This window comes from Anomaloglossus baeobatrachus, chromosome 4, assembly GCF_048569485.1.
Source record: "Anomaloglossus baeobatrachus isolate aAnoBae1 chromosome 4, aAnoBae1.hap1, whole genome shotgun sequence".
Lineage (NCBI taxonomy): Eukaryota > Metazoa > Chordata > Amphibia > Anura > Aromobatidae > Anomaloglossus > Anomaloglossus baeobatrachus.
In genome coordinates, this window is record NC_134356.1 from 43,809,177 (window position 1) to 43,832,874 (window position 23,698).

Sequence of the window (23,698 nt, forward strand, 5' to 3'; positions counted from 1 at the left end):
TGGTGCGTTTCTAAGACCAAAAACGCAGCTATAAACGCAGGAGGTGGGTAGTAAAGTGACGTGTACAGGAAGAGGATTCCTTCTGTCAGTATATACAGAAGCGTGCATCCTCCCGGTACCGTCACCGTCGCTTCCATCTCCCGTCCTGTGCATGTCTGCTGCCGTGCGGCGCCATGTACAGGCAGGAGGTGGAAGCGGCTGCGAAAACAAAAGTTAACAGTAGAAAAAAAAAAAAATTATACTCACCTGTCTGCAGCCTCCCGGTGCCATGCCCTCTCCCAGATCCTCTCACGGTATCGCCACCCCCGCTCCGGCTGTGTGCAGACGGCCGGGAAACCTCCGATGGATGCAGGACCTGGCGATGGATCACCTGATGCAGTCACCTGACGCATCAGGTGATCGTAAGTATCGCGGTGATGCGGGCGCCCGGCCGGTATCAGCGGATGCGTCAGGAGACTTCATCCCTGATTACCGGCAGCTGCTGCAGCGATCGGACAGGATCAGACTCCCGCCCCATCGCTGCAGGAGCTGCCGGTAATCAGCACATAAGTGAGTATTATTTTTTTTTTTATTTTTTGCACCGATGCATCAGCTGATTGTATAATCGGCTTTTATACAATCAACTGATGTGTGATGTGATTCAGGCACTTGATCCTGACACATCATCTGATCGCTTTGCCTTCCAGCAAACCGATCAGATTATATTGGATCCGGATTGGACGGCGCGGGACCCTGACCCAGGATTACTGCGGAGGGGGGTTTATTTCAATAAAGATGGAGTCACTAATTGTGTTGTGTTTTATTTCTAATAAAAATATTTTTCTGTGTGTTGTGTTTTTTTTTTATCTTTACTAGAAATTCATGGTGGCCATGTCTAATATTGGCGTGACACCATGAATTTCGGGCTTAGGGCTAGCTGATAATATACAGCTAGCCCTAACTCCATTATTACCTAGCTAGCCACCCGGCTTCAGGGCAGCTGGAAGAGTTGGATACAGCGCCAGAAGATGGCGCTTCTATGAAAGCGCCATTTTCTGGGGTGGCTGCGGGACTGCAATTCACAGCGGGGGTGCCCAGAAAGCATGGGCACCCTGCACTGTGGATTCCAATCCCCAGCTGCCTAGTTGTACCCGGCTGGACTCAAAAATTGGGCGAAGCTCACGTCATTTTTTTTTTTAAATTATTTCATGAAATTCATGAAATAATTTAAAAAAAAAGGGCTTCCCTATATTTTTGGTTCCCAGCCGGGTACAAATAGGCAGCTGGGGGTTGGGGGCAGCCCGTACCTGCCTGCTGTACCCGGCTAGCATACAAAAATATGGCAAAGCCCACGTCATTTTTTTTGTTTGGGGGGGCAAAGAAATCCTGCATACAGTCCTGGAAGGAGGATGCTGAGCCTTGTAGTTCGACAGCTGCTGTCTGCTCTCCTGCATACACTATTGGATGGAGGATGCTGAGCCTTGTAGTTCTGCAGCTGTCTGCTCTTCTGCATACACTAGTGGAGAATGACGAACACATTGAAGAAGGAAATGACATCAGACCTTTTTTTTTTTGTTCACTGATAAAAAACGCATAAGGACGCAGTGAGCAAAAACGCAGCAAAAAAACGCACCAAATCGCGGCAAAACGCGTGCGTTTTTTGCTGCGTTTTTTCGACGCAGGTGCGTTTTTGTGCGTTTTTAGCGGCCAAAAACGCACAAAAACGCAGCGTCAAAAAAACGCAGTGTGTGCACGTACCCTATGAGTGGGGTTTACGTAAACCTCACCCATAATCTAGGACAGTGTCATGAGGAGTTTTGCACAAAATTCACCAACTGTCATGGCGGTGTCAGGCTCTGTTCACATTGCAGATTCTGACACTCCACCCGATGGTTTCTCTGGTGTCTGGGATCAACACAGGCAAACACGAACGTCGACCTGTTGTGTGCTGAATCATAGGCAGGCTAGCAAGAATTAATCTCTGCTTTTTAGGCTCCTGTGATGACATGTGGTGGGGAAGCCAATCACATCTGTTCCCCTCCTATTTATGCTGGATGAACTCTACCCATGCCAGCTATAGGTTATCCTGTGTTGGTCTGTGAGCTTTGGTGATCCAGACTTCTGGTGAAAGTGTTGCTTTTGCTTGAAGTCATTGTGGAGTTTAACCCTGTTGTCTTGTTGCTTCCCTCCTGCTCTTGTTTTCCCTCCTAATCTCTCTTTGTCTTATATCCGTGTGTGTGTGTGTGTGTGTGTGTGTGTGTGTGTGTGTGTGTGTGTGTGTGTGTGTGTGTGTGTGTGTGCTGAGTATCAGAGTTTTGGCTTTCCCTGTGTGTCTATTTCTGTTGTTTTCAACACCTCTTGTACTGTCCCTTCTTGGATGAGAAAGAATAAGAACAGAACAGGTCAGGAGCAGGGCCAGGAAGGAGACTCAGGCCTCTCCACCATTAGGAGTATCCCTGAGGTTAGGAATAGCATAGGGCATTGTGATAATTACATTTTATATAAAACCTGCCCTGCATTTTTTATATGCCTGAACAGGCTTCCAAAATGCAGAGATGGGATCATCTGTGTGACTAGTCCTGGTGGTAGATGTATCATTTCTTTTATAAGAGAAATCTAAGGTTGTGGTAGCAACCTCTCAAGCTTATACCTAATTCATATTTGCTGTCTCTCATAAAATGTCCAAAATGATCCCAGAAAAAGGGGAGACTTCCTAAACTCCCGGAAGAGTTGGCAACTCTCTTGTTCACAACCACAACCTGCAAGAAAACAGAGCTACCGGAAAATTGAATATGTATAGCAACATTTCTATAACTATACTAGACTTTCTTACTGCAGAGTCAGACATTTTTAATACTGATACTTGCATAGTCTGCAATAAACTGTTAATAGGATGTCTGATAGAGATTCCTCCATCCTTTATGGTATGTCATAAACTTGCCAAATAATAAAGTCATATCCTGTACAAATAATACTGCCCTATTAATAAACCAAAAAACACAGCTTCATCTTGTCTTTTATAGGTTTGCGCACAAAGTGTGAGACTACAGGTTAAAGTTCCTGCCACACGGAGTTTTGCACAAACTTCGCCGACTGTCATGATGGCGTCGGACTCTGTTCAGATTGCAGATTGTCACAATTCGCCCTATGATTTCTCTGGTGTCTGGGATGAACACTGGCAGACTCAGGCATCGACTTGCTGTGTGCTGATTCATAGGCAGACTAGAAAGAGTTAATCTCTGTTGGTCTGTTTGCTCTTTTGGTCACATTTTGTTGAGAGACCTATCACATCTGCTCCCCTCCTATTTATGCTGGTTGACACCTTCCACCCATGCCAGCTAGTTTATTCTAGGTTGGTCTGTGAGGTGTGGTGTTCCAGACTTACTGGTGAAACTTGTGCCTATTGCTTGATGTGGTTGTGACGTTTACCCCTGTTGTTTTGTAACTTCCTTCCTGCTCTTGTTTTTTCTCCTGAACCTCTTATTGTCTTTATCTTTGTGTGTGCATGCTGTGTGACAGAGTTTTGGTTTTCCCTTGTCTGTCTTTATCTGTGGGTTTCTTCACACTCCTGTCCTGTACCTCCCTGATGGGAGGGTGAATCAAATCACGACTTGTCAGGAAAAGGGCCAGGAAGGTGACTCAGGCCTATCCACCATTAGGAGTATCTCTGAGGTTAGGGATTGCATAAGGTCCACCAGCTTGAGGGACAGCTTAGGAGCCCTGGTTTCCCACTACTGCATTGTTATCATGACTATTTCCGGGCTGAAGTTTTCATGATCAGTATTTTCTTTTTCAAAATAGTTGTGACCAAAAGTTTTAAGTCCAAAAGCTTTGTTTTTCACATAGTGTGCTGCTTTAATGTTTTTTTTTTATCTTTTAGTCAGATGTTTCTATGGTCATTGAACTACAATTATAAGCATTTCATAGGTTTTTAAAGAGAACATGTAATCACGATTTAACATGTTAAAGTAAAGATATGGCCACGGTGAGTCTATTATACTGATATAATAGATTCCTATAGGGCAAAAATTCACAACCTGGTTCTTGTTTAAATCATTATGGATGTTTTATTCTTTTCGTGCATCGGGTTAGGCATGTGGGGCGTGACTGTGGGTAGTGTCCTTGGCTCTGCGGCGCCTCCTCCGCATTTGTATGAGCCTACTTTTTAAGTTTTGCACTAGCAACGCTCTCAGTAAGTCATCTACCTGGGGGTTTTCAGCATAATGGCACTGCAGGCAGCACATGTGTACACTGACATCCGACGGATTTCGGTAAAATGGCGCATGCGCAAATTCAGACGTCCGCGAGGTCTTAATCTGCGCATTCAACACTACCGACGCCATTTTAAACTCCGCTCCATAGACGCCTCTCCATTACTAACCTCTGGGTTTGATGGAAGCTGACAGTTCATAGTTGGCATCAACCCCAAAAATATTACCCTGATTGATCGTGTACCAGAGCTTTCGAGAAGAACCGAGCATAGCGCCAGAATTGTACCAATTCTTGCGCGGCTGTGGGATGCTATTTTCAGTCTAGGAAGGGCCAAATAACCATGCACCTTCCACCCAGTATGGTAATAAAAGTCCCCAGCTGTCTGCTTTACCTTTTGCTGCTTATCAAAAATAGAGGGAAACCCAAGTCATTTTTTGTAATTATTTATTTATTGGCTAAAACACCCTTTAGTGCCACATAAAAGTCACTAAAGGGTGCACATGTAGAATATACATTGTACCACAATGAATTCTCCCTGAACTGCTCCAAAGGACAGTGTGCTGAGTATCACGCCCCCGAGTCCTATATAAAACCCAATGACGCGATGTGACCTGCCAATCACAGTAATGCCAGTAGCCATCATGGCTACGGCCTTACCGTGTACTGTATGGCAGGCAATCCCTGCATGTTGATTGACTGTCTAACAGCCACGAAAAATGTGGGTTAGGGACTTGAGCATGGTGCTCAAGCACCCGCGATAGTGGATCGAATAATGAGCGTAGCCGAGCACCTCAATGTTCAATTGAGTATCAAGCAGTGGTGAGTACACTTGCCCATCACTAATGACAACTCTACTGTTTAATCAGTGCTTGGAGTTTATCTCTTGTGTCTTTTGTTTGCCCACTTGGTTTTTGGGGATTGATCACAGGTTTTTAATGTTAGTTTCCTGGCCTTGGATCCAAAACTTGAATGTTTTGTTCACTGAGTCACTTATCACTTTTGCCTTGTGACCCGGTCTCCATCATACTGGAAATGCCTTGTTCATCACCAAACTTCTCCTGGATCTTTGGGAGAAGTTGTTTTTGGAGGACGTTGATATCCCATCCTTTGTTCATGGCTGTGTTCTTAGGTAAAATCGTGAGTGAGCCCCCTCCAGGGATGAGAAGACCCCGCACATGGATGGTCTCCAGATGCTATACTGTTGGCAGACACAGAACTCATGGTAGCGGTCACATTTCTTCTCCAGACAATCATTCTCTGGTGCTACAGCAGACTTAGGCCTTGTGCGCACTAGGCGTTTTTAGCAGCGTTTTTTACCGCGTTTTTGTGCTGAAAACGCAGTGACATTGCTTCCCCAGCAATGTCTATGGGTTTTCAGAAGTGCTGTCCGCACACAGCGTTTTTTTGTAGCTGCGTTTTTGTGGTGACCACAAAAATGCAGCATGTCAATTATTTTTGCGTTTTTCACTGCGTTTTTCACCCATTGAGTTCAATGAGATGTTCAACAACGCAATGAAAAATGCATATAGCTGCGTTTCTATGACTAAAAACGCAGCTATAAACGCAAGGGGTGGGCAGTAAAGTGACGTGTACAGGAAGAGGATTCCTTCTGTTGGTAAACACAGAAGCATGAATCCTCCCGGTACCGTCACCGCTGCGTCCACAACCCGCCCGGTGCCATGTCAGCTCCGTGCGGCGCCATGTCTGGGCGGGAGGTGGAGGCAGCGGCGAAAACAAAAGTGAACAGTAGAAAAAAATAAAATGTCATATATACTCACCTGTCTGCAGGGTCCCGGTGCCATGCCTGCTCCCAGATCCTGTCCCGGTACCGCCGCTTTGGCTGTGTGCAGTCTCCCCGGGGCACGTACGAAGCTTGCAGGACCTGGCTGTGGATCACCTGATGCAGTCACCTGACGCATCAGCTGATCGTAATTCTCGCGGTGTCGCCGGCTTTTTCGCGCCCGGCCGGCTATCAGCTGATCCTGCCATCAGGGGACTTCATCAGCTGATTACCGGCAGCTCCTGCAGCGATGGGACAGGATCAGACTCTCATCCGATCGCTGCAGGAGCTGCCGGTAATCAGCACAGACGTGAGTATTTATTTATTTTTTTTTGCACTGATGCATCATCTGATTGTATAATCGGCTTTTATACAATCAGCTGATGTGTGATGTGATTCACGTCCTTTAACCTGACACATCATCTGATCGCTTTGCCTTCCAGCAAACCGATCAGATGATATTGGATCCGGATTGGACGGCGCGGGACCCTTGACCCAGGATTACTGCGGAGGGGGGTTCTTTATTTCAATAAAGATGGAGTCACTAATTGTGTTGTGTTTTATTTCTAATAAAAATATTTTTCTGTGTGTTGTGTTTTTTTTTTATCATTACTAGAATTTCATGGTGGCCATGTCTAATATTGGCGTGACACCATGAATTTCGGGCTTAGGGCCAGCTGATAGTATACAGCTAGCCCTAACTCCATTATTACCCAGTGAGCCACAGTCACTAGGGTAGCTGGAAGAGTTGGATACAGCGCCAGAAGATGGCGCTTCTATGAAAGTGCCATTTTCTGGTGTGGCTGCGGACTGCAATTCGCAGTGGGGGTGCCCAGAAAGCATGGGCACTCTGCACTGCGGATTCCAATCCCCAGCTGCCTAGTTGTACCTGGCTGGACTCAAAAATTGGGCGAAGCCTATGTCATTTTTTTTTTTATTATTTCTTGAAATTCATGAAATAAAAAAAAAAAAGGGCTTCCCTATATTTTTGATTCCCAGCCGGGTACAACTAGGCAGCTGGGGATTGGGGGCAGCCTGTACCTGCCTGCTGTACCTGGCTAGCATACAAAAATATAGCGAAGCCCATGTCATTTTTTTTTTCTTTTTTGGCAAAAAACTCCTGCATACAGTCCTGGATGGAGGATGCTGAGCCTTGTAGTTCTGCAGCTGCTGTCTGCTCTCCTGCATACACTATTTCTGCAGCTGTCTGCTCTCCTGCCTACAATGAACATTTTGAAGAAGGAAATGACATCAGACCTTTTTTTTTTTTTTCTCATCAACAATCTTTAATGGCATTGTGCACTGATTAAAACCGCAGTGAGCAAAAACGCAGCAAAAAAACGCACCAAATCGCGGTAAAAACGCATGCGTTTTTGTCGCGTTTTTTAGCCGCGGGTGCGTTTTTTGAGACAAAAACACACATAAAAACGCAGCGTGAAAAAAACGCCTAGTGCGCACATACCCTAACTCAGCTGTCGGCAGTTGCTCATTTCCGGCCTGTATATAATCCCGCTACTTCCTGGAGAGGTTGGTGGATATTCAACTCAGTTGGAGCTAGCCCAGGAGCAGAGAGGACATGTTATTCTAGTCTGTTGCTATCGGCGTTGTTCGTAGTAAGTCATTCCTATTACCCCCTTTTCTTTGTACCCTTACCTTTACCCCTGCACCTTTTGTTTCTCTGGTGCAGATTTTGGTGTGTGTGAATTTTTGTTTACCCCCTTCTGTTGTTCTCTGTTGGTGATTTTTTTGGGATCTCTGTCCCGGTCATCCCCTGGGTAGTGGGGACTTAGTCGTCAGGGCCAGGATAGAAGACAGGGCCACGTTGAAGGCTCGACCCTGATCACCTTCAAGTCTACCGTCGGGATAAGGGACAGCACAGGGTCCCCAGTGTTAGGGTCAGCTTAGGGGTCCCTGTGCCATTCTTATCTCCTCAACACCTCAAAATTTGTGTCAGTCTCGAAACATTTGGCCACAAACTTTAGTGTCAGAAGATAATGTCTAGTACGGCTGCAAAAATAGATGGAATCCCCCTTAGCCCTTATCTGGTGGGAAATATACTCTATATATGCTTCAGTACAAAGGATAGAATCTGAGTCTGTTACTTCCTGAAACAACAAATAGTGAAAATCTAAAAAAAGCCATGCAAATCTAAAAAAGCCACATTACCCAGTGTGAAAATTATAAGATTTCGATTTTTTTTCTTCTTTTTTCATATGGAAACAAACCAATACCAATTTAAAAAAATAAATAAATAAAATAACACAAAATACCTAATTTAACAATATGTCATTTTCTGATGATCGTTTCCCTTTAAGCAAGGAACAGACTTGGACTGGCCCACCAGGATACCGGTAAATTCCCTGGTGGGCCTCACCTACCTACATGAGCAGTAGTTGATTTAATATGTACAGACAGAGAGAGCATCTAATCATTCTTTTAACATAATACCCAGATTAATAATATATAGAACTAATGGTAAATTTGGGAATGAGGGTAATGTAGTCTTTGCATGTAGCTAATCATTGGCTCCACCAGAGCCAATGTTACTGGTGAGTACTTAGCACCCCAGTTTGATAGTGGAAGGCAGCCTTATTTCAATTTTGTAATACACAGTGGGGGTCCCTTATTTTGTGCTGAGATGTGATATAAAAATCAGCTAAAAAAAGTTCAGTGCATTCATATACAGGTTGTAGTTCAAGTGGTCATCTCTAAGGTACAAGTGGAACAGAGTCTAGTGCAGCGTACAGTGTAACATTGCAAAGAGTGGAGTTTGAAATCTGACGTGTGTTGTCCCTTTCTCCAAAATGTAAGAAGATTTATGCACCCGGTTGAAGGGGGGTGAGGGTTAGGCCCACCCCTGCATGTGTAGCCAACACACTGATGTCATGTGAAACAAAAATGTAAATTACTTGTATAATATCGCAACCAGGTGGCAGTGTTGCAGTACAGATGTCCTGGCACCTGGCTGGACAGGGAGAGAGTGGTAGTAGGAGGAGGATATGGGTAAATAAGAGAGAGACAATGGGGAGGGGGCAGGAGAGTCCCTGGGAAAATGTAATAGTATTAACCCCACCATGAAGATTCTGATCCTATGGGTAGCCCCTGCGGTCATGACACACGGGATCCAGTCCGGATTGGTCAACTGCTTCCCCCAAGGAGAGTGGTTTAGTCCAACGGTCGGGGGTCTGGTGTCTGTTTCATCTGGCTGCTAATACTCAACGAATTCATCACTCACTGAAAGGTCAGTGCGCCCTCAGGTAGAAGGGTATGGCTGGATGGCCTGGGCACGAATGGGAGAGCCCTGTCGGTTGTGGTCCTTCTTACATATTAGCGTCCCCTGTGGGAGGGGTGAAGTGGCTAAGCGGACTTCATGGCTCAGTTTGTGCCAGTGTGAAGTGTAGTGAAGGAAGAAGAGGCCTAGAGGTGACAGAAAGTACCCAGGTGCCAGAGATATGGACTGCTGCTAAATTATGTACGAGAGGAAAAGATGTATGGAACCCCTAAGGGAAGAGTACCGGTGCCGGCGAAGCACGGGCCCAGATGATGTGGAAGATAACGGAAAATAAAGTTGGCTTGTTTTGAGAAAAGAAACTTTGACTGGACTTTATTTCCTGAGAATGTGAATGTGGTGTCACCTAGAACTGATACGGAGTCCTCCTGTGTGTGGTGCGGTGACGGGGAGGCGAGGGGTTAACGACGGTCTGTGCAGTGACCTGTCGTCCCCCTACATGTACGACTACAATCACGGCCTATCCAGTGCCCTCCACCACATGGTTATTACAAAGCAAAAAGTCCCCTAGTCTCTTTTCTTAGTAAGTCCCTACTGGCTCTGCCCTTACGCTATGATTTAGTGTGCTCCCCATACGGCAGGCATATCACGAGACATAAGAGGAGAGAATGGAGAATGCAGGAATGACCATATAGTCCCATTATAGAGTATAGGCAATGCAGTTCTATGGTGATTTTATTGAGGAAGAAGGTCCTGGCAGGGCACTACCTAAACCATACCTCCCAACCGTCCCGGATACAGCGGGACAGTCCCTCTTCTGAGCCTTTGATCCCGGGTCCCGCCCGTGAGGCTGTTTATCCCGGGCTCCACCCACCCACTGTAGCCCCGCCTCGCTGTTTCTCCCTTCTATTCATTACAGAGCCGACCGCGCACCTACTCCTGTGACTGCTGCTGAGGTATGAATCACCCCCTGCAGCAGAGCGACCCCTCCCTGCAGCAGAGCGATCCCCCCTCCCCCAGAGCCGACCCCCCCAGTCCTGGAGCCTGCGTTTCTCTGCAGCTGTTCTCTGATTCCCCGTGTGCGGCTTCTCACTGCTGCAGACACGCGGGGAGTCAGGACGCTGAGGAGACCGTGCAATCAGCTCTTCTCTCTCCTGCAGATAGCACTGGCCAGTAATAACCTATGCAGAGTGACATCTGCAGGCTTCTATTACCGATCAGTGGTCTCCTGCCTGTAGAGCTGCTGGGTCCTAGCTTCCCAACAGCTTCAGCTCTGCTTTATCCTGGCTGCCCTACCAGTTAAAGGGAACATGTCAGCAGAAATTTCACAATAAAAGTAATAGATTCCCCTCTCCAGCTCCTGGGCTGCTTCTAGAAAGGTTCCTGTTGTTATTGTGCCCCCTTTGAGACCTACAAAAATACTTTATGAAGTCTTACCTTTTTGTATGCAAATGTGTTTTTATGGTCACGGGGGCGGGCTGTCTGGCGTCCGTTATTCCCCCTCCTGCCGCTTTACGCAGTCCCCCATTGCTCATTTACATACACAAGGACGCCTTCCTCATGTAACTGTCCTCCCGAAGATTTGCGCATGTGAACGCTTTTTCAGGTGATTGCGCAGGCACGAGATTATGGGCGGCGCTGTGATTGTCATCAGCAGTGTTATCCAAGTACCCGCCCATAATCTCGTGCCCGCACTTTTCCCTCTGACTCCACCGTTATGCGCAAGTGCTGGCCATATGAACCATGTTACCTATTACCGCTTGCACGAGATTATGGGCGGGTACTTGGATGACTTTGCTGATGACAATCACAGCGCCGCCCATAATCTCGCGCCCATGGTAATAGGTAACATGGTTCATATGGACAGTGCTTGCGCATAACGGTGGAGGCAGAGTGAGAAGCGCGGGCACGAGATTATGGGCAGGTACTTGGATGACGCTGCTGATGACAATCACAGCGCCGCCCATAATCTCGCGCCCATGGTAATAGGTAACGTGGTTCATATGGCCAGTGCTTGCGCATAACGGTGGAGGCAGAGTGAGAAGCGCGGGCACAAGATTATGGGTGGGTACTTGGATGACGCTGCTGATGACAATCACAGCGCCGCCCATAATCTCGCGCCCATGGTAATAGGTAACGTGGTTCATATGGCCAGTGCTTGCGCATAACGGTGGAGGCAGAGTGAGAAGCGCGGGCACGAGATTATGGGCAGGTACTTGGATGACGCTGCTGATGACAATCACAGCGCCGCCCATAATCTCGCGCCCATGGTAATAGGTAACGTGGTTCATATGGCCAGTGCTTGCGCATAACGGTGGAGGCAGAGTGAGAAGCGTGGGCACGAGATTATGGGTGGGTACTTGGATGACGCTGCTGATGACAATCACAGCGCCGCCCATAATCTCGCGCCTGCGCAATCACCTCAAAAGCGTTCACACTTTGCACAGTGCTCAGTCCCGCGAGAGTGGCACTGGGCATGCACAAAACTTCAGGAGGACAGTTACATGAGAAAGGCGTCCTCATGTATGGAAATGAGCAATGGGGGACGGCGTACAGCGGCAGGAGGGGGAATAACGGACGCCAGGCAGCCCGCCCCCGTGACCATAAAAACAGATTTGCATACAAAAAGGTAAGACTTCATAAAGTATTTTTTTAGGTCTCAAAGTGGGCACAATAACAACAGGAACCTTTCCAGAATGCAGCCCAGGAGCTGCAGAGGGGAATCTTTTATTTTTTTTGCTAAATTTCTGGTGACAGTTTCCCTTTAAAGGGAACCTATCAGGTGCAATCTGCACTCAGAGCCAGGAGCAGTTCTGGGTGTATATTGCTAATCCCTGCCTAACCGTCCCTGTATACACTAGCATAGATAAAGGCATCTATAGAAAAAGTATTTTTAAAGAGCTTATATCTTATGCTAATTAGCGCGGGGACTAGTCCCAAGGGCGTTACTTCACTTGGCTAGTCGGCTCACATAGCGTATTAGTACTCACACAGGGGCGTAATAACATGCTAACATGCTATGCGAGCCGACTAGCCAAGTGAAGTAACGCCCTTCGGACTAGTCCCCGCGCTCATTAGCATAAGATATAAGATCTTTAAAAATATTTGTTCTTGATCTCTTTATCTATGCTAGTGTATACAGGGACGGTTAGGCAGGGATTAGCAATATGTGCCCAGAACTGCTCCTGGCTCTGAGTGCATATTGCACCTGACAGGTTCACTTTAAAGGGAACCTGTCACCAGATTTGGGGCCTATAAGCTGCGGCCACCACCAGCGGGATCTTATGTACACATTCTAACATGCTGCATACCTCCCAACCGTCCCGGATACAGCGGGACTTTCACGCTTTACGTTGTTTGTCCCGTTGCCACGGGCGGGACGGCCGGCTCCCGGGCTCCGCCCACCCACTCTCTCTCCGCCTCCCTGCTTTTCCCTCCTACCATCCTAGTAGACGTGGCATAGAGAGGAGCGCTGCCTGTGCTGCTGCTGGTACAGTAAACTAATCTCCCCAGCGCTGATTTCCCTCCCTCCCCCCTCACCCCCGGCCGGAGCCTGTCTGTGCGGTCGGCCGGCCGCCTGTCTGTGCGGTCGGCCGGCCGCCTGTCTGTGCGGTCGGCCGGCCGCCTGTCTGTGCGGTCGGCCCGCCACCTGTCTGTGCGGGCGCCCCCCTGCCGCCTGTCTGTGCGGGCGCCACCCGCCGCCTGTCTGTGCGGGCGCCCCCCGCCGCCTGTCTGTGCGGGCGCCCCCCTGCCGCCTGTCTGTGCGGGCGCCCCCCTGCCGCCTGTCTGTGCGGGCGCCCCCCTGCCGCCTGTCTGTGCGGGCGCCCCCCTGCCGCCTGTCTGTGCGGGCGCCCCCCGCCGCCTGTCTGTGCGGGCGGCCCACCGCCTCATTGTGCGGGCAGCCGGCCGCCTCTCTGTGCGGGCGGCTGGCCGCCTCTCTGTGCGGGCGGCCCGCCGCCTGTCTGTGAAGGCGGCCGGCCGCCTGTCTGTGAAGGCGACCGGCCGCCTCACTGTGCGGGCGACCGGCCGCCTCACTGTGGCTGCCTGCGTGTCCGTGCTGGAGGCCCGCCGGCTGCCTGCGTGTCCGTGCTGGAGGCCCGCCGGCTGCCTGCGTGTCCGTGCTGGAGGCCCGCCGGCTGCCTGCGTGTTTGTGCTGAATGGGTGTGGATGGGGAGTGGATATGGGCGTGACTGTGAAATGGGTGTGGTTAGGGGGCGTGGCCTAAAAGTTTGCCGCGGCGCGCTACGCGCGCCGCAAACTTTGTCCCTCTTTTCCTTCTTTAAAAGTTGGGAGGTATGCCTAAACATCTCCGGTACAAAAAATATGGCTTTAAAATACATATAGGAAAACACAAGACAGTTTCTACTTAAACAGATTTATTAATTTCAGTCGTACACAGAGAATGAGTGTGACTTTAGGCAATTCTTTTACTGATCCTCTTGAAAGTCACACCGCCGGCTTCTGAAACCTGAAATGGAAAATGGAGGCAAGAGGTAAGGATTACTAATGAAGGATAAGTGTGCGAATATCAATATTATGAAGCTCCAAAGTCTCTTCTACGTTATTAGGACACAGATGATGACTCCAGCTCAGCTACAATGTCACCTGGAGTCTATGGTAGTCTGAAGTCCAAGTCAGGCCAAAACGAAGCTGAGGTTGATGCTATTCCCTCATACTTTACACTTTATACTTTAGTTCCCTTGCACTTTGATATTGGTGACCTCTATCGTAAGGGTAGGCCATAAAATTCGGATTGGGGAGGCTCTGAATCCCAGTACACCCACTGATCTGTATACCTTGTAGTGGTTGTGTGTTGTATTACAGCTTAGTCCCATCAACTTGAGTAGGACTGGGCTGCAGAAAGCAGAAGTACCAGGTACTGTCACTACTAAAGGCTACTTTACACACTGCGATATCGGTCCCGATATCACTAGTGTGGGTACCCGCCCCCATCTGTTGCGCAACACGGGCAAATCGCTGCCTGTGCCGCACAACAGCCGTCACACATACTTACCTGTCCGGCGACGTCGCTGTGACGGGCGAACCGCCTCCTTTCTAAGGGGGCGGTCCGTGCGGCGTCACAGCGACGTCACTGAAGCGTCACTGAACCGCCGCCCAATAGCAGCGGAGGGGCGGAGATGAGCGGGACGTAACATCCCGCCCACCTCCTTCCTTCCTCATAGCGGCCGGGAGGCAGGTAGGGAGAGCTTCCTCGCTCCTGCGGCGTCACACGCAGCGATGTGTGCTGCCGCAGGAACGAGGAACAACTTCGTTACTGCTGCAGTAACGATAATTGAGAATGGACCCCCGTGTCGCCGATTAGCGATTTTGCACGGTTTTGCAATGATGCAAAATCGCTTATCGGTGTCACACGCAACGGCATCGCTAATGCGGCCGGATGTGCGTCACAAAATCCGTGACCCCAACGACTCCGCATTAGCGATGTCGCAGCGTGTAAAGCCCGCTTAAGTGTATTTAGCTTTCTTTAAAAAGAGGTATTCCAATGCTTACCACGCCAACCATCGACCTCGGCGAGGTAAGTGGATGCGTTTGGAGCATACTATGCGAACGTACATATTACATCAAAACATACAAGTCCTGTTATTCCCATCATTAAATGTTTTGACCTAGCCAAAGTGTAGGTGATAACTTGAGGATCAGTAGGGGGCCGACCACCAGGAGCCCCACCTATCCCAATGATCAGTTCTCTGAAATGCCACAACCCCTCTCCATTCATTTTCTAAGAAACAGACAGGTACAATGCTTGGCTTCTTCAGGAGTCCAATAGAGATTGAATTTGGAATAGAGCTCCATTCCAGTACAATATTTTAGAGCCTTGCTCTTGGGATTGTTGGAAGGACAGATGATAGGTTTTAATAATGGGAATATGTCATGCAGTGTTCAGGTCCAGACTCATTAGATGTCATGGTGGAGTCAGGCTCTGTTCACACTGTATAGCCTGACAGGCAACCTGATGTTTCCTAGTTGTTCAGCCAGAGCTGGACATCAACTGTTTCATGTGCTCTGTTCCTCAGTCCTGCAGGAGTTAATTCCTGCTGACCTGGGGAACTCTGCTAGGATCTCAGGTTGCTAAATTACCAATCACAGCTGTCTCCTTTCTATAAAAGAATCTGAACCTTGCTAATCAGCGCCGATTATAGCTTCAGCTTAGCTCCAGTGATTCCAGTCTTGGTGGTGATCCTGTTTATGGTGATCTGTGTTGCAATTTTGTGTAGTGTGCAAGTTCCCCTGTTGTGCGTTTACTTCCTTCCCTTTTATTTATTCCCCTGTACACATATTGTTTCTCCTTTGTGTTTGAGTGCTGTCTGTACGAGTGTTCGTTCTTCCTTGTCCATGTCATTTCTGTGGGGCTTTGTTGCTATTTCCAGCCCACTTCCAGGGTTGGAGGGGAGTAAGATCAGAACTGGAAAAGAGCTAGGGCCAAGTCAGGAACCCGGGCCTCCCTACCTTTAAGGGTACATCCGTGGCGTGGGTGAGCATAGGGGCCCCAGTCTTAGGGCCAACTCAGGAACCCCTGGTTATTGTGTTTCCAGTCTGCCCCAAGGGTGTGGGAGAGGGGGAGTAAAATCAGGGTTCGGACAGGAGGAAGGGTCACGCTGGGGGCTCGGACATGGCTACCATCAAGCCTACCTCCAAGATAAGGGACAGTAGAGCGTCTCCAGTCTGAGGACCAACCTAGGGGCCTTGAGATGCATTTGGGTGCCATGGAGTTTGACGTGGGGTTATGTTCTGAGAAGTTGTAGAGGAATTAGGTGAAATTAGTTTGGCTAGGGAGTGTGATAGGCCACCCTAAAAAGATGTGTTTTTAGGAGCGTCTGAAGCTGAGTAAGTTGTGATTTGTCCTAACTTCTTGGGGTAGAGCATTCCAGAGGTTTAGTGCAGCTCGGAAGAAGTCATTACATATCCCATGACAGAATAACCCTTTAAAGTGGTTTTCTCAGTTTTGGAAGTTACCCTCTATCCATGGAGTAGAGGATAACTTCATGAGTGCTGGGACCCCCAACGATCCCAAGATTAGAGTGGAGGTCAATCATGAGCATCATCACTCCGTTCATTCGTACAGGAGTGCTGAAAACCAGCCGAATGTTGCGCTCAGCTATCTCCGGTGATCCCATTATGAATGAATGGAGCTCATGTGCGCTTGACTGACCACCGCTCCTTTCACAAGAGCCAGTTCTCAGGATTTCATGATGGTCCCACTAGATAGACCCAGAGCAATTGGGAAGTTTTCTACTATACCATGGATAATGGGATAACTTCCAAACATGAGACTATCCCTTAAATTCTATAGGCTTTCAAATCTTTCATGTTTATGTCCCCATGAAAGCCCTTCTTGTCTTTCATCTGTCCTTGTATTCCTACATGCCTATCACTGGCGACATATACATAATGCTCACACTCACCTCCACTAGTTTTCCTCCGACAATCTCGGATGAATGCTTGTATTTTCCAAAGTCAACAACGATCTTCCCTCCTTCATACTGGACGGTCGCCTGAGTAAAGTAATTCCATATATTTAGAAAAATCGGAAGATTACTTAGGTTATGCAGTGAGCAATAACACATAACGCCACCTATAGGCTGTTTAAGGAATTGCATTCAATTCAAGCAAATCATTTTCATTTTTTTTTCATTCAAAACTGATGGTTATTTTGGGTTTTACTAAAAGTCTTTTTTTTTCCTTTTAGATTTAATAGATTGCAAAATAGTAAAATTAAAAGTAGTAAAATACATTTTATAGCCAATAAGTGGTAGTACATGCTAGTAATTTATTTACATGTTAGTAAAATAAATTACTCTCATCATTCTCCCGCTGTGTCTGCGCTCTGACAACTCAGCACAGCGGAGCGCGATGGCGTCACTACTGCGCGCTGTGCTGAGATGTGCAGAGCGGCAGAACAGTGAACACACTCAGGAGACCGGAGCAGCGAGGGAATGAGGAAAAGTGAGTATGTATTTAATCACGGTGGCCGGAGGACTAAGGGGGTGCATTAAATGAGATTGGGGTTGTATGCTACTACTATATAGAGGAATATGGGGGCTGCATAATGGTATACAGAGGCTGCATAATACTATATGGGAACGAAAAATACTATATGGAGGCTGCAAAATATATGGGGGGTTACATGATACAATATGGGGGCTACATAGTACTATATGGAGGACTATGGGTGGTGCATTAAATGAGATTCGGGTTGCATGCTACTATATGGAGGAATATGGGGGCTGCATAATGGTATATAGAGGCTGCATAATACTATATGGGAGCGACATAATATTATATGGAGGCTGCATAATAATATATGGGGGTTACATGATACAATATGGGCGCAACATAATACTATATGGGGGCTACATGATACTATATGGGGGCTACATAATACTATATGGAGGATTATGGGGGTGCATTAAACTATATGCAGAACTATGGGGGTGCTTTATAATATATGGAGGACTATGGGGGCTGCATTATAATGCATGAAGGTCTATGTGAGCTGCATTATAATATATAAAGGACTATGGGGGTATATTAAACTATATGAAGGACTATGGGGGTGCATTAAACTATATGAAGGACTATGGGGTGCATTATACTATATGGAGGACTATGGGGAGTGTATTATAATATACGGAGGACTATGGGGAGTGTATTATAATATACGGAGGACTATGGGGAGTGTATTATAATATATAGGGGACTATGAGATGCATTATATGATATGAAGGACTATGGGGGATGCATTATAATATATGGATAACTATGGGGGTGTATTATAATATATGAAGGACTATGGGGGGGCATTATAGCATCGGATATTATATCGGGATATCAGAGTATGGGAAATCTGGGTGCTGAGGGAAAGAGCCAAGTGTCAAGGTAATTATCCTGTACCCCGAGGGGGGCACCGCCGGGGTGGGGCGTTCAGGTCCAAATTTCGCACCAGGGCCCATTGAACTCTAATTACGCCACCTCTAGGTTTTTGCATGTACTACATGATATGAAATAGGACAAGAATCAAGAAGACTGGTAGGGTAAAGCATGTATTAAGGTTTACCTTGAATTTCTTTCCACTCATGGTCTCCATGTCGGACTCCTTTCCTACGGTGAATTTATTGGTCATGGTGTGGCCGGGGTAGATTTGGGACCAGGTGAAGTCATCTCCACTTTGAACTACTTCAGTGGTGAATTTGAAGTCTTTTCCTTTTTGGATGGTTTCTGCTGGGATACCTGGGAAAGAAAAAACATGAATTTAGATGTCTAATTGCATGATGTATGTAATAGATTGTGAGTCCTTCATCGTTTTATAAGATCTTTATTTTTTGCTGCTCTTCCCTACACATCAGTATCATAGATGCCAATGGAACAAATTGTTCATTTTTCAGCCTATGCAGAGCATTCTGGTGACTTTTCTTAAATCCATGGGTATCCTTAAAGCCAGCACTAGGTTATGTGGAAACCTGCCCTTCGCTGAGGGTCCTCTGCTCTGCCTCTCTTTTTATGAAGAGGTTCTTCAGCAGCTACTATGTGCATTGTTATACTATGCTGTGTTACAGCTGCTGCAGAACATCATAACACATGCCTCAGCTGCTGTAACAGAGTATTATAATACACATATGCGCTGCTGCAGAACATTTCAATACACATCTCATTCAGCTGCTGCAAAACACTTAAATATAAACCTTAGCTGCTGCAGAACCTCATAAAATACACCTCAGCTGCAAAACATTATAATGCAAACCTCAGCTGCTGCAGCACATCATAACATACAACTCAACTGCTACCGAATCTCATAACACCTCAGATCTCGTAATCAACATCTCAGCTGCTGCACAACATCAGAATGCACACCTCAACTTCTGCAGAGGCAAATTACAAACTTCAGCTTCTGCAGAACTTCATAATACATACCTCAGCTGCTGCAGAACTTCATAATACGTACCTCAGCTGCTGCAAAACATCATCATAAACACCTCAGCTGCTGCAGAACATCATCATAAACACCTCAGCTGCTGCAGAACATCATCATAAACACATAAGCTGCTGTAGAACCTAATTTATTACACATCTCAGCTGCTGCAGAAGATCATCATAAACACCTCAGCTGCTGCAGAACATCATCATAAACACCTCAGCTGCTGCAGAAAACATCATCATAAACACCTCAGCTGCTGTACAACCTCATTTATTACACATCTCAGCTGCTGCAGAACATCATAATGCAAACTTCAGCTGCTGAAGAACCTCATTACACACCCCAGCTCCCGCAGAATATCATGATGAACACTTGAGCTGCTGCAGTACATCATCAAACACGCCTCAGCTGCTGCAGAACATCATAATAAACTTCTTAGCTGCTGCAGAACCTCAGTCCACATGGCAGTTTCTGCAGATTTTCATACTGCACACCTCAGCTGCTGCAAAATGTCTTCATACACACCTCAGCTGCTGTAAAACCTTATTCATTACACATCCCAGCTGCTGCAGAACATCATAATGAACACCTGAGCTGCTGCAGTACATCATCCTACATACTTCCACTGCTGTAAAACCTTATTCATTACACATCTCAGCTGCTGCAGAACATCATAATGCACACTTCAGCTGATGCAGAGCCTCACTACACATATCAGTTGTTGCAGAACTTCATAACGCACACCTCAGCTGCTGCAGAACATCAGAATTCTCATATTGACTCATCAACAGGAATTTTCCCTGTTCTCTTGAAAAAGAGGTTCTGCAGCAGCAGTGGGGTATATTATAAGGAATAATGCTTCCCATGCTATAATAATTAGGGACAGTCACTACAGAGCCCTGTGACCTGTATACCGGTATCTGTCCATGCATCTTCTCTTACCAATGGTCGACATGAAGGTCTCATAGTTCTCCTGGCTTTCCACCTCGTACTTTCCGGAGAAGCTCATGGTTGTTTGGGTAGATGAGAATAAATGGAGTAGGAGAGAAGATGAGAAAAGAAGAGAAGATACTGAGATGAGAAGATTGAGGCTTTTTAAACCATTTTACCCCTCACTCCCCCCTCCGTGAACTTTACAATGACCGGTGTGGTTGGTCCATCTTGCCCAATCCGAGCGGTGCCAAGCGGTGATTCACCAGCCCTGGTGTTATTGAACTGTAGATAAAGCCTAGAGTTTACTGCCCTGAATCCTCCAGGTATTCTGAGACGGCGGGAATTTCCTTTTCCTTGTAATGATTCTCAATGCGGTTTCTCTGCAGTGAAAGAAACAAAGAACGAATAGAACAAGAACTAAAAAATTGGCGCAAATCTAGCAAAAAAATGGTATAGATTGGGCACCCCGGCTCTGATTCATCAGTTGGCGCTAGTTTTGGGTTATAAAATTGCATGAAAAATTGGAACATTTTTGCACCTGTTGAAGTTGTGCAAAAAATCAGAGTTTTTCGAATGGTTAAGCGCGCCCGACAATTTCATCGTAATTTGCCGCACAAAAGTGTCATAAATTACGACAGAAAATTAAACCAACTCCTGATTGGAGTAACATTTGTGGTGCTGGTGCAAGATGCACCAAATTAAAAGGATGCAGGTATTGGAGAAAAATGAGATGTCATGTAGGGGGCAGCCTTGTGACTATTTCTAGTTTTTTGGCTGTTCCGGTCCACGGGCGGCACTTTGGGGTTCACACAATCATGCCACCAAACCTTACATTGTGGGACATATTGTCACACAGAGTTTTGCACAAACTTTAACGACTGTCATGGCAGCATCAGGCTCTGTTCACATTGGAGATTCTGACTCTCCGCCCGATGGTTTCTTTGATGTCTGCCATCAACACAGGCAGACTCGGGCATCAACCTGCTGTGTGCTGCTTCATAGGTAGACTAGCATGAATTAATCTCTGCTAATCTGCTTGTTAGGTTCCTTTGATCACATGTGGTGGGAAGGCCTATCATATCTGTTCTCCTCCTATTTATGCTGGATGACATTTTCTACCCATGCCAGCTATAGCTATTTTGTTGGTCTGTGAGATGTGGTGTCCAAGATTCTCTAGTGAAAATTATGCTATTTCCTTGGTGTGGTTGTGGAGTTTACCCCTGGTGTTTTGTAGTTTCCTTCCAACTCTTGTGTTTCCTCCTGAATATCTTATTGTCTTTGCCTGTGTGCGCATGCTGTGTGACAAAGTTTTGTTTTTTCCCTTGTCTGTCTATATCTGTGGGTTTCATCATACTCCTGTCCCGTCCCTCACTGGGGGGAGGAGGAATAAGATCAAGACTGGTCAGGAGCAGGGTCAGAAAGGAGACTCAGGCATCCCCACCATAAGGGGTATCCCTGAGATGAAGGATAGCATAGGGCCCCCTAGCTTGAGGGACAGCTTTTGAGCCTCGGTCACCACTATCCCAGAGTCATTGTGACACATACAGTATATGCTCTGTCCATTTTTGTTCTAGAAGACCCCTAGTCTCCCTAAAAATGCCCTTTGAATGCAAAAATATGCAAAATCTGTACAAAACCTGCCTCTTTATGCCATAACTGTATTAATAAATCTGCACCAGGTACTTAGCTATTTAGCATAGACCACAATACAAAGATTTTGGATATTTTTGGAATTCCACCCAGAAGTGATGACAAGAAAACACTGTTTGTTTTAGAAATTAATGACATAGTTTAAAAAAAATAAACTTAGTTAACTTCAACACTATATATATAAATTATTTTGAAAGAACGCAACATATTTTTGGTAGGTAAACAATTAAATTCCCAAATATAGTGATCCAATTGTTAAAAATTGGTGCAAAATTCCCACCTCCAATGCTGTTGTAATTATGCATTATGATGAGTTATTGGACTGCAAACAGCCCATATATTGTTCTTACACAGAGGTCCTTTTCTGTCTGTGTCCCCTGGTGTCTACTACCATTGTCTTAAGCTTGCCTGCCCTGAATTGAAAGTTTGGCTTTCTGCCTTGCCGGTCTTGTAATTTAGTAGACAGAAGAGCAAGAACAGGGACCAAATCCCACCCCTACTACATGGAGAAGTATATAGACCCACCCCTACTTCCTGTATAGATATATAGATCCACCTCTACTTCCTGTATAGATATATAGATCCACCTCTACTTCCTGTATAGATATATAGGCTCACCCCTACTTCCTGTATAGATATATAGGCTCACCCCTACTTCCTGTATAGATATATAGGCTCATCCCTACTTCCTGTATAGATATATAGGCTCACCCCTACTTCCTGTATAGATATATAGGCTCACCCCTACTTCCTGTATAGATAAATAGGCTCATCCCTACTTCCTGTATAGATATATAGGCTCACCCCTGCTTCCTGTATAGATATATAGGCCCACCTATATTTCCTGTGTCGAGACTCCTAACAGAGGCTCCACGGACCTCTTTTGATTTGCATACTTCCTAGGGGGCAATGCACCTTGGATTTTACTGTGTTGAGCGCCTTTGCTGGCTGCCAGCAGTGTTTATTCTGGTTGGTCTCCCTGAGATCAGTGATTGTTTTGTCTTGCTGGTCTACTAGGCATTGCTCCCACCTGGCCAGAATCATACTCCACACTGATGAGGGGCAATACCCCGAAACAGCTGTCTGTGGATGGACACCTGGCCTTGGTATTTCCCTTGTCATATCTTTAAACTTGTCAAAGAGTTGGATATTGACTAAAAAGGCCACTTAATATGGTGGTTGTGGTGGTCTCCTAAAAAGAGCCACCCCTTGGCTAGGTCCTTCCTGGGGGGATATCTGGCCATTCTCTGTGTCGAGACTCCTAACAGAGGCTCTAAGGACCTTTTTTGATTTGTATAGATATATAGGCCCACCCCTACTTCCTGTATAGATATATAGGCCCACCTATACTTCCTGTATAGCTATATAGATTCACCTCTACATCCTGTAGAGATATATAGACCCACCCCTACTTCCAGTAGAGATACTGTATATAGATCCACCCCTACTTCCTGTGGAGATATATAGAAACAACCATACTTCCAGATCCACTCCTACTTCCTGTGGAGATATTTAGGCCAACCCCTACTTTCTGTATAGATATATAGGCTCACCTTTACTTCCTTTATAGATATATAGAGCCAACCCTACTTCCTAAAGAGATATATAGACCCACCCTCTACTTCCTGTGAAGAGATATATAGAAACACCCATCCTTCCTGTAGAAATATATAGTTATTATTATTATTTATTTATAGCGCACCATTGATTCCATGGTGCTGTACATGAGAAGGGGGTTACATACAGAGTACATATACAAGTTACAATAGACAGACTAGTAGAAAGGGAAGAGGGCCCTGCCCTTGCGGGCTTACATGCTAAAGGGTTTTGGGGAGGAGACAGTAGGTGGGGTGTAGGTAGGCCGGCAGCTACGCACGGTGGTGGGGCGGCGGCTCTGCAGGGTAGTGGGGCGGCAGCTCCGCAGGGTGGTGGGGCGGCAGATCCGCAGGGTGGTGGGGCGGCAGCTCCGCAGGGTGGTGGG

General features: G+C 46.6%; 1 protein-coding gene across 1 annotated transcript; it reads right to left on the reverse strand.

Moving 5' to 3' along the window:
• Nucleotides 1-13,559: 13,559 nt before the first annotated feature.
• LOC142301178 (gastrotropin-like) lies at nt 13,560-20,209 on the reverse strand. Its single transcript, XM_075342210.1, has 4 exons — nt 20,077-20,209; nt 18,277-18,449; nt 16,625-16,714; nt 13,560-13,668 (listed from the first exon to the last, which is right to left on the reverse strand). Exons 1-4 carry the CDS (start codon nt 20,141-20,143, stop codon nt 13,615-13,617), a joined length of 384 nt encoding a protein of 127 aa, XP_075198325.1. The 5' UTR covers nt 20,144-20,209; the 3' UTR covers nt 13,560-13,614.
• Between the last annotated feature and the right edge of the window lie 3,489 nt (nt 20,210-23,698).

Coding starts and splice junctions, on each gene's coding strand:
- LOC142301178 (XM_075342210.1), bottom strand. CDS start 20,143: ATGAGCTTCTCCGGAAAGTACGAGGTGGAAAGCCAGGAGAACTATGAG. Junction 18,450..20,076: donor GACCTTCATGTCGACCATTG/GTAAGAGAAGAT, acceptor TTTCTTTCCCAG/GTATCCCAGCAGAAACCATC. Junction 13,669..16,624: donor TCGGAGGAAAACTAGTGGAG/GTGAGTGTGAGC, acceptor TTTCCATTTCAG/GTTTCAGAAGCCGGCGGTGT.